We start from the raw sequence: 15,288 nt of genomic DNA on the forward strand, positions 1-15,288 counted from the left end.
GAGCTCCGGGAACAAAAACCCCACCGCACGGCGCCTCTCCCGGCGCCGCCGCCGAGCGCAGCGCCCCCTGGTGGGCCGGAGGAGCAGCGGCAGCACCCCGGCTGCCCACGACGGAATAGGAGCCAAACGCACTGGGATAGCGTCACCTAGCGCGCTGAGAGCAGCATTATTTTCTGAATAAAGTGCAACAATAGTGTGGTACTGGTATGTGTGCTATATTATGGTATGTATACTATGGTATGTATACTATATTATCGTTTGGAAGGCTTCTTCATGTCGCAGGAGGAAACGCGCAGGCTGGATGCCATTTAGCTGCAGCTCCAGGTTGCTGGGATAGTGCATGCTGGAACACAGCCATCTCTCATTAGTACCAGTTATAGTCCAAATGTCTGAAGATCTGAAGAGTATTTAGGAATGTTCTTTTTATAAACTGCACGCTGGTTTGGAAGTTGTGATGGCATTATGAGAAACATAAGAAAACATGAACACAACACACATTTCAACACCTTTTTTATATAATATAGTATCTGCATAGGCATTTGACACAAGTTAAAAGAATGTTTGTCCTCAAAGGAAATATGTTTCTTATTATGTGCAGGGTTTTGCCTAAAATTGAAAAAACAGAAATCTATCATCAACGCAGACATTTATCATTTTAGTGGCGATCCCGACGGTCCGCAAACTGCACTTTGAGAACCACATAAATTACTATTCTGATGTAATCCCTGCCTACTATAAGTCTACTTCTGTTCCTCTTACTTTACACTAGCTCTGGTCTGTGGCACCCGGTACAGCGCGGGATGAGGATGAGATGCAGTGAGGCATATTGTGCCGGGAAAACGTCAGTAATCCGAGACACTAATATATTTAACACACAAAAAAGACAACCTGAGATGTGAAAGAAATGAAGAATAAATGCAGAAACATACATTTAAACTATTCCCAGTGACTGAACTCCATCTGAACGTCTTAGTACAGGTATGTTGTGCTTTTACAAGAACTTAAGCATGAATCACAAACAGTGTGTTTTTTTTTTACGGGGTCCTGGAATACATTCTTTTTGCCGCTGGTGAGTTTTATTTGGAATGTGAGTATGCGTTATGGAAAAGTCTGGGAGAGGAGCGTGGAGTCTTTAGAGACCGGTCCACAGGCTCTCGTCGGGCTCGTGGTCTTCTGTGCGTCGTGGTGGACTCCAGTTGAGTCCGTCCCCGCTCGGTCACATGGGCTGGACCCGGCCTCCGGGCTGCAAGGAGGGGTCGCCCCCCGTCACGGCGAGGGCGGCCTGCTCCGGCACCAAGCTGGGGTCCGTCAGGATGGCCGTGGTGGTACTCAGGATACGGAGGGAACTCAGAACCACTGCGAGGACACACACACACACACACACACGCAGGGAGACGATGAAACACAGATTATAGCCAGTGGGGAAAGGAACATTGACATATTGTCATGATTTGAGTTTTCTGTTTCCTGTTTTATTTTGTAGTCTTGTGTCCTCTGTGTCTCTGCACTTCCTGCCTTTGTGATCGTATAGGATTGTGTGTCTACCTGGTTCCTGAGTGTGTATTCCTTCACCTGTGTTGCGCTCATTGTGTCCACCTGTTTCTCGTTACCTCCCTCTTGTATTTAAACATCCTTTGTCTCTTTGTCGGTTCGTAGTATCCTGTGTGTCCCTGTTTTTTTCTTCCTGGTCTGTTTTTAAGGACCTTTTTGGTTTGGATTAAATATTATTTAAACTGTTTTACGGCATTTGGGTCCTACTTCCTTCATCCCCTTGACACACAGAGGAAGAAAGCGGGTTTTGAATGTGCGCTGCGCGGCACTCACTGGGTCTCAAGGCGGGCAGCGAGCAGTGCTGGTCCAGCCAGGTCAGAGTGGACCGGCACAAGTCCTCCACGCTGGCAGTGGACACCATCCCGTTGTAGGACTCGAACAGCGGCTCGATGATGATGCTGAACTGATGCCGGGGTTGAGGAGAAACGTCGTTCAAACGCGACGCGCTAAAGCTCGCCCGAAATAAGAGAACGGCTGCTATGACTTCCTGTCATGACCGTACATGGACATAGCAATACTATTATCATATTTTATCATAGCAATGATACGACCCCGCTGCGCCATGTGTTTTAATGTGTCCTGTCTGGATGTTACACCATGTGTTTAAATATATGTTTTAATAGAATAATTCACACAGTCAAATTTCTGCCTTTTGCACATGAAAACTAGTAGAAATAGAAAGTATTCTCTATGCTAATCTTTAGTTTCTACCAATGGATGAATAAGACATATGTATCAGACGTGTTTATCAACCAATTTGTTGTTGGTTTTGGTCTTTTTCTTGGGATTTGTTTACAGTAACAACAATACATGTTACAATATCATCGGACATATTCTCTACATGCAGAAAAAACACCCTGAAGGTGTTTGTGCAACACAAAAAGATGATAAAACGCTAATCTAATCCTTCCATCTCGCCTCCAAGATAACGACCGCAGGAACGGATCGGGTGATCATTTAAGAAGGAGTTATGGGTCAACATTACTATTTTATGAAACTAGCGTTTGCAACACTTGTTTATCTGCCTGATGACTCTGAGACCAGATGAAGTGCTTTGTGAGCATTAAAACTGCATGAGCTCGCAGCATTATGATGACAATGAGGTGTTTACTATATGTAGCTCTCGCTAACTCTCTATGCACACACACACAATACACACACATGCACAATCTGGAAAGCATGTATAGCACATACAATACTACACGTGGGAGAGGACAATTATTGGTTCCTAATCCTATTTAAATTCATTATTTTATTGATTTGTATTTATTTGTCCCCTCTTTTCATTATTATTATCCTCATTTCATCTCTTTTGTTTTCTCTTTTTTCTTTTGTGACAATTTGATGTCTGTTGTTCGTTCTGTGTGTCTGAAAATATGTTGTTGAAAAGTAAAAAAAACAAAACTGCGTTAGCACACGTGCATCTCTACAGAGTCCAGCTTTTTTTTTTACCATTTGTATTTCACCAAAAGTAAAAATCTCCATTTCCCTGCCACACTTTATATTCATATTCTTCATATTCCTCCCTACGCTGGTTGACGCTGCGTTCGCCTCCTGCAAAGTGCTGACGCGTCAGAGCCTTCAGGAGTTTATTCAGTATCTTCTAGTCACGCTCTGGGCTCTAAGCACAAGAAGAGAAATCCAGTATTTTGTTTGTCGCAGCGAGTATATTTCCAGACGTACATTCACAAAAGGATACGATCCAAAACTTCCAGTTCCGCAGCGTCTGCTCCTGGACGTACTCTCTGAACTTCTGCCTCATGTGGTCGAAGCGCTGCCGCGTGATGGGCACGCCGGTGGCCGGCAGCTGCTGCTGGCACGCGCTGCACGGAGAGAGGGAACGCTGAGTCAGCGTCTCCGTACGCAAAACCAGTGTGTGATGTCAAAAAAACAGCTTTCGAGGACTGCAGTCAGGCACCCAAAAGTACATGGAAACAGCTGTGATCCTTCCTGCTGTCCTAATGGAGGTGCATACACACATTCACACACACAAACACACACACGGTTAAATGCTAAAGGTCTCACTTGACGGCAGAGTTGAGGAGCTGGATCTCCTCTCGCAGCCTCTGAGCCTCCTCGTGCAGCTGCGCTCTCTCCTGCTGCATCTTGCTGATGTACTCGGCGGTCTTCTGCAGCGTGGTGGCTTTGCTGATCTGTGGATCCCCCACAAGTCACCGCCTCAATTACTCCGTCTCTTCTATTTGCATCCTCAATATGTTTTGCTGTTCAGCTTTAGGGGGCCGCTCCCTCCCTCCTCCCTCTCATCACATCTTCTCCACGGTACCTTGATGCTGGGCTGAGAGCTCAGCGTCGTCACGAGGTTGTGCAACGTGTCAAAACCCAGTTTGATGTTGAAGCGCCTCTTCTGCTCCGCCGAGATGTGAGTTATCCTCCTGCTCTCCGTTTGCTGCAGTGTGGAAATATCACACATCACATGTCACACCCAGACTGACGCGCCGGGTCAAATGTGCAGATATATGGCATGTATTTTAATATTAGTCTCTATATAAATGTAAATAGATGTATTTAATGCCATGCTGTGTGTGACAACACGGGTATGTGGATAAAATGGAAGTCTGTCCTACCTTACTCGAGTCTATCTTTCCGTGTCCGGAGAAGCACGAGTGTGGAGACTCGGGGTTGGAGGTTTTGTCCAGCGGGTTCGGCGGTGACGTTTGTCCTGTTTGTCCTGGAAAATTAACTAAAAGAAAGAGAGATAGAACGCAAATATCTACGCGTTGTATTTGCAGGAAAACGGGACGACCTCTATTATTGAGGATGAAAGCTGCCAGAAATAAATGACTTGATAAATTAATTAAAATGCCATTATATAAAATGATAAAATATTGCATACATTTATATTCATTTTAAATTGATTCTTCATTTAGTTACTTTTATATTAATTCCATCATTTATTTACTTTCCGATATCATTTATTTATGTATTATTTTCTCTATGCACGACATGAAAATGACCTCTTGATTATTAAAAAGGTTGTGTGTTCATATTTTATAACCAGCAATCGTGAATTTACAAAAAGAATTATCGTCAGATTCAGATTAAACTTTATCGTTTTAACGAAATGTAGTTTGCATCTGTTTAGATTTAGTTCAGGATCAGTGTGGAGGATGAAGACAGTATAACCTTTTAGTCCTGTAATGAGTACAGTCTGGGCCTTTTTGTCTTATTTATCAATAAATGTGTCAAAAAATGTCATTTGGAAAAATTATTTTGCTCCTTTTTTTCACGAGAAATATAACTTTTAAAATCTAGCAATTATTAGTCAATATTAGATGTTATGAAGGCTTAAAACAGTGTGTAAAAACTAAAAAAGTAAAGAAACATTACATTTTTTTCATCATATTGCTCTTCTAAACAATTGAAAATGAACCTGAGCAAAAAGCGTTTGAGATTACAGGAATGACATTTAACTTGTTTCACATCTTCTCAAACAGTTTGGTTTGCATGAAGCATTCAGTGATCATGTGACAGGCTGTCATATGTGTCCATGTGCAGACGTTTCACAGATTTCTTCATCTCCCTGAAGCAGCAACTAGTTTTGCATCCTGTCTGCACGTTACTTTCTGTGCTGATAAACGCTCTGGCTCCTGCAGCCAGGCGGGTTGTTTCTGGTTCTACCTGTGAGGCTGCTCCTGTCCGCGCCGTAGAGCTGGACGGGCGACAGTTTCTCGGTCTTGGGAACGAGGAGGGTGGAGCCGGCGTGCGTGGCGGAGCCGTGTGCGAGCAGGGCGCCGGCGTGGGGGCCGGTCTGGCTGTGCAGAGGCGTCAGCGCCGGGATCCCCGCCGGCCAACCGGCTCCGTGCTGCAGCTGCGACGAAGCCAATACGACACGAGCGCCGCAGCTCGACTGCCAAGCAACACACGAGGTCAGCATCATATGTTACGCAACGGCATACGACCACAGATAGATCCTCGTTTGACCTCTTGTGTCAAAATGGTGGAAAACTGTCAGACTGTGTGGAAAATGTCCCGCCGACGGCAATCTGATTTAGTGCATGTAACTTAAAAATGGAGATGTTATTGATATTACAGCTGGAAAATAGCAGGAAATTCACATTGTGTTGCTTTCGCAGTGACGTTTCAGAGGACAGGCTCACCGAGGAGATGGGCGACGATGACCTCTGACCTTTGGCCGTCCCGAGAGAAGTATCGAATCCCAGCGGCGGCTTCCCTGGAGGCACAAAGAGGAAATATGAGTTTGCCAATTTGAACTGCTGTTGAAGATAAAAACAAAGGCCCGAAGAACGGACTCACGCTCCCGGCCGCTGGAGGCGAGCAGCTTCGCCAGGCAGCTGCCGGCCGCGGGCGCGGCGGACGACGGGTTAGCGGCGCCGACCGCTTTGGCCCCTCCCGTCTTCTGCTTGTGCTTCCCTCTGACGCCCGGGACGGCCACCTGCTCCGGGACCGAGAAGCAGTGGGCGGCGGCGCCGGAGGGCAGCGCGGCGTGGGCCGGGTCCGGGTACCCGAGCGAGAGGCAGGAGGAAGAGGAGGAGGAGGAGGAGGAGGGCTGGGGGTACGCGTCCGCCGCGTGAGGGTAGCCGGGCGTCTGCTGCTGCTGCTGCTGCTGCTGCACGGCGCCCGCGGTGGAGGCGGTGTGAGTGATGACCGTGGGCGTCACGCTGGCGGCCGTGTAGTAACCGAACTTGTGGCACGGCAGCGGGTACAGGAAGGGGACGCCGGACGAGGCCGGCTGCTCCATGGTCGTGGTGAACGCCACGGAAACGGCTGGATCGGGGTACGAGTGTTGTCCGTAGGGCGCGGCGCCCGCCGATATCATACCGGACGCGTGGTACTCGCCGCAGGCCGGGTGGGGCCGGGTGTCGGAGGAGGAAGAGGAGGAGGAGGAGGGCGGAGGCAAACTGTCAGACGGCAGATCGGGCTGCGAAGAGAGAAAGATTCAATCTGCTTGAGCTGCCGGTCGGGTTCGCAAGGCGTGAAGGGTTTTGTGCGGCGGCGCGTGTCACAAGATGGAGGCGGCGGCGGCGGCGGTACCTGAGCCAGGTGGGCGTCGACGAGCAGCTGAGGAGTCGTCACCGAGGAGGAGGGGTGAGCAGCGAACGCCGCGGCGCTGGGAGAGAGCTCGAAATAGCCGCAGTCAGCGAAACCGGTCTGCTCAGTGGGCTGAACCCGATAGTTCATGAAGATGTCTGGGAGAAGCACACACACACACACACACACACACGGACACACACACACACACGGACACGGACACACACACACACAGGACTCAGTGATTAGAGAATTAATTGTGTCACCGAAACAAGTTTAGTCACATTTTCTTTTAACCTTTTGTAGAATTAATTTGATTTGATGTTGGATTTGCATAAAAGTAGACAGACAGACAGACAGACAGACAGACAGGAGGACAGGAGGACAGACAGACAGGAGAACAGGCAGACAGACAGGAGGACAGACAGACAGGAGAACAGGCAGACAGACAGACAGACAGACAGACAGACAGGAGGACAGACAGACAGGAGGACAGACAGACAGGCAGACAGGCAGACAGACAGACAGGCAGACAGACAGGCAGACAGGAGGACAGACAGACAGGCAGACAGACAGACAGACAGACAGGAGGACAGACAGACAGACAGGCAGACAGGAGGACAGACAGACAGGCAGACAGACAGGCAGACAGGCAGGCAGACAGACAGACAGGCAGGCAGACAGACAGGAGGACAGGCAGACAGACAGACAGACAGGCAGACAGACAGACAGGCAGACAGACAGACAGACAGACAGACAGGCAGGCAGACAGACAGACAGGCAGTAGAAGGGGTACCTGGTATATCCATGAAGTCCTCCAGGTTGGGCTGCAGAGTCAGACCCGGCTGGATGATGTCAGCGTTGCTGGTGTACGCTGAGGACGAAGAACACGTCGTGTGATGAGCGAGTGCATCTGTTATAGTCCAGCTTACTGTGTGTGTGCTCTTTATTCTTTCATCGTCATTTCCTTATTCTTGGGTCGGCTCCTTTCACTGACCCGTGTGACCCATCTGCTGCACCAAAATATATACAACATGTGTTTAATGTCAAAGTAAACACTCATTTCTAGGAGATTTAATTTGTTGAGCGTTAACGCTTTCATGTCTGTCCGTTTAATACCACGCTACAGCCAGCAGCTAGTTAGCTTAGCTTAGCATAAAGTCTGGAAACAGCTAGTCGGGGTTTGTCTGTTTGTTCGCAGACGAACGAAACACCTCCAGTGTTGATTAGTGAGCTTTTTATTTTTATTGGACAGAGCCATGCTAACTGTATCTTCATGCTAAGCTAAGCTAACCGGCTGCAGCTTCATATTGGACAGACAAACGCGAGGGTGGAACCAATCTTCTCATCTAACTCTCGGCAAGAATCAGAGTATCTCCCAAAATGTCAAACTTATGAATGTTTTTCACAGTCAAGACTAAATAAGCAACAATTGTGTTGTCAGATCTCGGTTGCTGCAACTTTCTTTTGTCAAAGCAGTGAAAAGAGCAGGAAGATTGTACAAATATCTAATTATTTATTACATTCAGAACATGAAATACATCACATGACAGATATAAATATGTACATACTTGATCCAACCTCAAGTCTGTCCTCTCGGTTCCTAGAATTTATGAGTGAATTGATAAAAAAAACTAAGTTTTATAATGAAACGATGCATCCGAATGAAAATAAAGAAATGTTTAAAAGCGGCTCAAAAGCCGATCCTTCTCCATGACCATAATCTTTGCCGCTATACTCACTGTCGTGGCGCTCGCCGGCCCAGGGACACGGCTTCTGCGTCATGGTGAACAGCGTGTCGGAGATGTCGGAGAGGAGGCAGTCCAGGTCAAACATGTGGACCTCCACCGGCGCCGCCTCGGGCTCTTGGTGCATCTGATTGGACCATTTCTCCAGCTTGGCCTGGCAGAGCTGACCCTGCAGCCAGAGACACAAACGTAGGATCAACCTCTAGCGTGCAGGTCGACCACCGACCTGCCCACCTGAGGGTTTCCCTACCAGCGGGACTGAAAAGGCAAAAAGTGATGCATTGGTGAAGTTTGGCCCTCGCACCCACCTGTACATGTGCATGTGCTGTGAAAAGGTCTCGCTAACAGCAGCTAAAGCTCCTTCAGTGAGTCCTGCAAAGTGAGTGCATCCACTCGCCCTTAAGAATAACGCACTAAAACACAATTTACATCCACACACACGTATTGTGACGTGTCCACTATCACATCCTGCAGCATGTGATGTTCTCTTCCCAGTAAAACACTCACAGAAGATGCAGCTGCGGTCCGTTTCCTCTCCTCTGTGTGAGCTGCTGTGCTGCAGCCTCTCCTTGTCTTTACCCTCCACTTCCAACTCTGACGCCACATTTATAGGGAAGCCCAGATTGAGCCGGAAACTGTTTTGATTACGTCCGAGCGCACGACATCCCCCTCTTGTAATTTATTCATTTACCTCTCGATTTGTTTTTCTTTGGTACAAGCGTGTGCAAGTCGAAATTTAGTGAGATTGTGCGAGCGGCGCATGATGAAAAAGCACTTTCGACATATTGTTCAAAAACACTAGCCTCTTAGAGGTTATCATTATGCCGGCTCGGTTCATCTCGTTATTTTTGATGTCTCACCGTTTCAACACGAGCAGCAGCCTTTTGTCCCTGACCTAATTCTGGCGGCGGCGCTCACGTGCGAGCAAACAGCGAGAGGCCCGAGTGTCCCGACCGACACGCCGCCTCCGACTCGGCGAAAGAGGAAAATATACAAACACGTTTCCATCACTTCCGATGGGGATTGTTTACTCTACTCCTTTTATTCGTCGTTGTTTCCTGCAACAAATAAAATATGCAAAATGAGATGAAACTAAAGTGAGGCCGTTGATACCGAACACCTCTTCCTTGAGGACTCCCTTGCACATCGAGACCAGCGGGCGGAGCCGCTATTGAGTCTGCAAGACGGAGGCCCCTCGAGCTAAGGGCTAGCATAAGCATGCTAACATGCTCACAGAGGCTAGCGCTAATATGCTAAAGTTTAGCGGGTAATATTGAACATCACCATGGTAGACGTTGAGCATCTCAGGGTAAATATTTGCTAATTAGAACTAAACGCAATTAGCGTTAGAGTTTAAAAGGTAAAGTCAGACTTTGCGTGATTGAAATGGAACGAGAGGAAAAGGTTGTGGATTCTCAAAGTCACTAGAAATGCATCCAATATAGTGGTTAAGATATTTCAGCCTGAGGTGGACTGACTGACATCCCGCTTTGAGAAACAATTATAATATCACATTTAAATTAAAATCTCATAGCTCGGTACTATTGACTCTTAGAAGCCGTTGGATCGCTGAGTTTTCTAAACCTTTTCAAACTAAAGACTTTGGACGAGCTTCCTGGTGAGAAACAAACTTTACTTCAGAAAACACGGTCAGTGTGTTCAAGTTGGACTCAACTGACTTGACGCCATCTACCTTTCAAGTAATTGATCTAAAAAACAAAGACTGGCCCAGTGTTAATACATCCAACATGTTAAATGACACATCTAAAGCTGACTTCAAGTGAGTGCTTCAACTTTAACATAATGAATGTATTGCTCCTCATCCAAATTGCCCAGCTTTACAGTATTTATCACCTGATTTGTGAACTTTTAGGTCTTTGTTTCTATCTGAGTGACTTGCTTTCTATACGAGGAAAGACAGTATGTCATGTAATCATGGAAAACACTGTCCAGTGCAAGTTAGAGATCATTAAACCAGAGCTTTGAGCCTGTTGAAAAGAACATGAACACATTACAAAAACAAACCCTGGGTTTTACTGAGCCGTTTCCCCCTCAGCCACTGGATGTTATCTGGAGGAGAAAGGCGAGATAACGCTTTGGGAAAACACAGCGGCATAAAAAAACCCGGTGACCTTTGACCCGTCATCTTCGTGCTGATATGTGCCCCTTTGAAGAGCCGCACAATACCTGAACAGTTTGGGCTGTCCAGACGAACAGAGATCCTCTCCGACCTGAGTCAATACCTGGGCTTCCAACGCTGAAGGACCCGGTGAAGAGAGGCCGCCCGCTGGGCCGTGACCTGCGCGTGCACACGCCACACTGTCGTGTGAATACTATCATGAATGAGGCGCTGCACCCCGAGGCCCCGCCCTCTACCCCCCCCATCTTTCCTCCTGATCATCTGTCTGCTCGTGTGTCACGGTGACGTCGCGCCTTTTACAAAGCGCCGCTTGCAGGAAGTGGGTCAGATTTGATGAAGTGACATTAACTTCAGCAGCTAGTTCACTGGAATAAAGATGAAGCCTGAGGGGGGGGGGGGGGTATTGTCGACCCGAGCAATCAATATGTGTCAATTGCCTGCAAATGCCGGGCCGTGACGCAAGTCGTTTTGCATTTTTCTGTTTCTTTTCTTCTTCTTTCTCTTTTCGCCTCTCGGCTCAGAAGAGGAGGGCTCGGTCCACGTGCTAAAAATAGCCGCATTGGAGGACTTTGATGATCACATGTTGCAACCAGGTTAAAAAGTAAACAACGCTAGAAGGTCACCAACACACACCAGCCCGGGGTCAGTCGGCCAACTTCGGTTTTCAGGGGTCGAAATTAATATTTGACTGCTGTCGGTCCCAAACTCACAGAAAGCACCAGAAGAATGTGAACGCATCGTACCTCCTGGAGCATCGACAGGATATCGTCCTTCTTTTTCTGAAGCTGCAAAAGAAAAGAAATGCTTTTCATAACACTTATGATACCCATCTTAGTTCAGCATGCTAGCATGTTAGCGTGCTAGCATTCGCTAATTCGCACTGAACACAAAGTGCAGCTGAGGCTGATGGGAATGTCTTTAGATGGGGGACAGAATTACAGCCGTAACAATTCATCCACGTACCAAACGTTGTGGAAATTGACCCAAAACTTGTTGAGACATTTCACTCAAAACCATAAGTGTGACCTCACGGGGGCGCTAGAGTTATGAGGATACATCCTGCAGGAACCATGAACATTAAGACAAAGCTTAGCTGTCAGTAAGTAGATGTATATAAAGTGAACCTTTGACCTGCTGGTGGTTTGAATCGAAACGTCTCCTTAAGTCCTCAGGATTCATCCTCTTGGGACCTTGAATATCGGTACTAGGTCGCTAACTTTGCATCAATCCATCCAATAGCGTCAAGATATTTCAGATCTAAAACGCAAATGTCCCTCAGCTAGTGGCTCGAGCAGAAAAGTCTCTAAAGACAGTAGGGTTCATCCTCTGAGGAGCACGAATGTCTCGTCAATCTAACAGATGTGGAGACACGAGCCACACCAGGCCAAAAAAAACATGCTAATTATATTTAATTAGCATCCTTGAGTATACTTTAGTATACTTAAAGCCCTAATAATCATAAGGACACTTAAAGTGTGCTATTTTGGAACAACTTATTTTGTACTAAATATATTAAAGTTGCACTTAAATAAGTACAACTTGAACTATATTAAGTATTTTCTTTGTGCTAAATTGGAACAATTTAAAGTATACTGAGGACATTTTAAGTATATTACTGTGTATGTGCTATTATACATGCCGATAGCTCCCTTAAATTGTGTTCCAGGTATATTTCAAATATATTATTAGTATTTTACAAATATGTAAAGATTAAAGTATACTTTTGGTATACTATTAGCACATTATAAAAATAATAACATTGTGGTAATAGTATACCAAAAGTGTACTTTTGGTATACTATTACCACAATTTAACTTTTGATGTGACCCCGAGTTTAAAGGGACAGTTCTCCACAAAATCAAAGCGTCGTGATTTCTCTAAATGTATTTTTGGGGCGTTTTGAGCCTCACAACCCGACTGACATCCGGTCCCATTACACTGCAGAGCGGACGACATCTCTACGGATAATATCTCCAAACTAGGTGACTCGTGGCAAAATGATCTAAATTGAGGAATGAGCGCGACAGGTGAGAGGAAAAATATGTATTTTTGATTTTGGGGTGAACTGTCCCTTTAAGGTGGATGTGTGTTAAACACGGCTAAAACTATACAAGAGAGGAAAAACGTGTTCTTTAGAGTAAAGGGAGTGCTCACCCTCTTCTTATAGTAAATCCTCCACTTGTGGTACTCCTTGATCACCACCTCGATCCTTCTCTTCCAGTAGCTTCCCTCCAGCACGATCGCCTGTCGACAGGAAGCAGAAACACCGAGCACGCCGCCTGCATGAGCATCCGGATGTAAATGCAGACGTTTCATTGGCTGCGTTTGGATGCGCTCACTTCGGGTTTCCGGTGCGTGTCGGCCTCCGTGCCCTCCAGCGGCGTGACGAACCCGCACACCGAGCTCTTCCTCTTCTCCACATCTACACACAGAGCAACGGCATCAGAGCGCCTCGCCGTGTTGAGCAGCGTGGAGAAATATTCAGGTTTACTTTTGTGGGTCAGACTCCTCATTTATGTCTCGCCGCTAATTTGTAGCTTAGCTTTTGACTTCCCGCCAAGCACTTTGACACCAATGCCCTTCTTCCAAGCGCAAAAACCCTCCCACGCCAATGTTAAGTCCCAGCATGCCCCATTCAGACAATCTTTTGGCATAAAATACGTAATTCTTTTCCATTTTGGAACCGAACAACACAGTTTTTTGACTGAAACTCCTTCCTAACACACCAAGACTTTGTATTATTGTGATTTTTGTTGCAGATTCTGATTGTTTAAGTCCTAATCTTTTCATAGAGGTGTCTTACTGACGCTGCAGGAGGCTTTTTTGGGGAATCTGGCTCATATCATGCAAAGTGACGATCAAAATATCTTTTAAAAGGGATTTTTTTCCTAAGACTTTGCTGAACAAATACACACAATAAACACAAGTATTGGAATTAATTTTGGGTTCCTACGACGACTCAAACACAGGAAAAAAGGAGGTCTGGAGCCAAAACTGGTTCCAGAGTTTTCAAGGGGGAAGTGGTGGACTCACACTGAATGAACCAAGCTCTCCAGATGGCATTGTTCAGACGGATCTTATCCCTCCACAGCAACCGCAGACCCTTAAAAGACTTCCACTTGGGGGAGCCGATTTTACCGCTGCAAACAAAACACACAATCAATCAGAAAAACATGCAGTTTATTCAAAATGGGAGATGTCCGATGCATTGCTTTCCCTCCTTTGGTAGAAATAGTGAGAGAGGGACAGACAATAGTGTTTTCCAAAGTGGAAAATATTCAGTGTTAGAAGCCTGTCCTGGTTTTGACTAATAGCAGCAAATCAGTTTATTCACCGGTCCACCGTCGGGCTGTTTGCGCCTCTTTTATTCTTTTTCCAGCGTCGCTCAGCCCGCTGAGTGCAGAGAGAGAGGCCGGCTAATGCGAGGCGCTCGGGGAGTTGCTAGGAAGCCCCGGGGGAATCATCCTCGACATGCTTTTAATGGAGCGACGGCGCGGCACGTCACACACTCCCAACCAGCCGAGACAGCATTATCAACCGGGGACAATTAACACCGTGGTTAATGAGCAATGCTGTGCAGCAGAGCACGAGTCCTGGTTCACATTACAGTCCATAGACTTCACTTAAGGCACGTCGATAAATAAAAACAGAGCAAAGAGTTTATATTGTGAAGCCTTTCATAAGGATGTAAGTATTGAGGTCTGTACTGTGACACCCCACGCTGGTGTTATTGTGCAACTGTCACGAAACTATCAAAAAAACATGGCAGAAAACAATGTCTCTCTCTGCTTTAGGACAAAGGTTGATTGAAGTTGTCAACAAGAAGGACGAAACTTTCTCCGGCTCCCATCTTTCACTGCACAATCAGAAAAACCTGCTTTATAAACCACAGGGGGGGAAGATGTGAATGTTTATGTGTGTGTAACACATTATAATAACGATAATACACATATTCTGAGCATGGTTAGAGGATCGTCTCTCTCTCTCCCTCACTGACACTGTAATCTTTTCCACTGCTGCCAAAGAGAATCAAAGTCCAGCTTTCAGCGTATTTTCCGAGCTGTTGCACAACTGACAGTGAAGTCCCTGGAGTTTTCCTTTTTTTTAAGAAGGGACATGTTAAAAAACATATTTTTTCATGGAGTTAGCCGACACAGAGGTCAGTTTTAGGCTCATAATAAAACATAATGCACTACAGGGGGAGATCACTGCAAGAGGACATTTCAAATACAGCCTGCAAGGTCAGCTATTTATAATTCATTTGTACTACTTACTTAAAAACTCCAACATGGAGATGCTTCCTAATGTCTCCCTTCATACAGCTCATGTATTTACGCATGATGAAGTAACACAACAAGCAGGTTAAGTGAGTGCAGCCGGGCTGGTCCTGACCCACCTGTAGGCCAGGGACATGCAGTCGAACAGGCGGGTCAGCGTGGGGTCGATGCTCAGGCTGCCGGCGCTCAGCGGGCCGTACCGGTACGTGTGGCACCACGTCCGGTTCACCGTGTCGAAGTCGTACCTGGTGGAGCCGCCGCTCTTCCTGCCGCGCGGCGCGGAGTCGCTGTGCGGCGACGACACCATGAAGTGCCCGCTGTGGATCACCTGGCTGCCCGGGAAGGAGCCGGCGGGCGGCCCGGTGCCGCGGGAGGAAGAGCAGGAGGAGGAGGAGGAGGAGGAGGCCACCGGGACGGGTCCGCCGTCCGCCTCCGAGTCCGACGAGTTGTTGTTGTTGTTGTTGTTGTTGTTGTTGTTGTTGTTGTGCCTGCGGCCGGCCGGACACAACCTCCCTTTGCCCGCCATGACGCGCAGCTGTCGAGCGACTGTGAACTTTCCCCT

General features: G+C 46.9%; 1 protein-coding gene across 1 annotated transcript; it reads right to left on the reverse strand.

Moving 5' to 3' along the window:
* Positions 1-540: 540 nt before the first annotated feature.
* On the reverse strand, positions 541-15,155 carry LOC137802683 (carbohydrate-responsive element-binding protein). Its single transcript, XM_068600739.1, has 17 exons — positions 14,846-15,155; positions 13,483-13,589; positions 12,789-12,871; positions 12,604-12,693; positions 11,193-11,234; positions 8,304-8,478; positions 7,358-7,435; positions 6,565-6,719; positions 5,827-6,451; positions 5,670-5,743; positions 5,191-5,419; positions 4,137-4,252; positions 3,836-3,958; positions 3,577-3,704; positions 3,251-3,374; positions 1,825-1,954; positions 541-1,356 (listed from the first exon to the last, which is right to left on the reverse strand). The coding sequence occupies exons 1-17, from the start codon at positions 15,031-15,033 to the stop codon at positions 1,217-1,219; spliced, it is 2,607 nt and encodes an 868-aa protein (XP_068456840.1). The 5' UTR covers positions 15,034-15,155; the 3' UTR covers positions 541-1,216.
* Between the last annotated feature and the right edge of the window lie 133 nt (positions 15,156-15,288).

The sequence above is a fragment of the Clinocottus analis genome, unplaced genomic scaffold (assembly GCF_023055335.1).
Source record: "Clinocottus analis isolate CAN_PGR_092001 unplaced genomic scaffold, fCliAna1.0.p SCAF_5, whole genome shotgun sequence".
In the NCBI taxonomy this organism is placed as follows: Eukaryota; Metazoa; Chordata; class Actinopteri; order Perciformes; family Cottidae; genus Clinocottus; species Clinocottus analis.

Bases quoted from the DNA above. Each gene is read 5' to 3' on its own strand.
- LOC137802683 (XM_068600739.1), bottom strand. From the start codon at position 15,033: ATGGTGTCGTCGCCGCACAGCGACTCCGCGCCGCGCGGCAGGAAGAGC. The intron at 6,452-6,564 runs GTACCGCCGCCG...CTCTCTTCGCAG, and splicing joins TCGACGCCCACCTGGCTCAG to CCCGATCTGCCGTCTGACAG. The intron at 3,959-4,136 runs GTAGGACAGACT...TCCACACTGCAG, and splicing joins GAAAGATAGACTCGAGTAAG to CAAACGGAGAGCAGGAGGAT.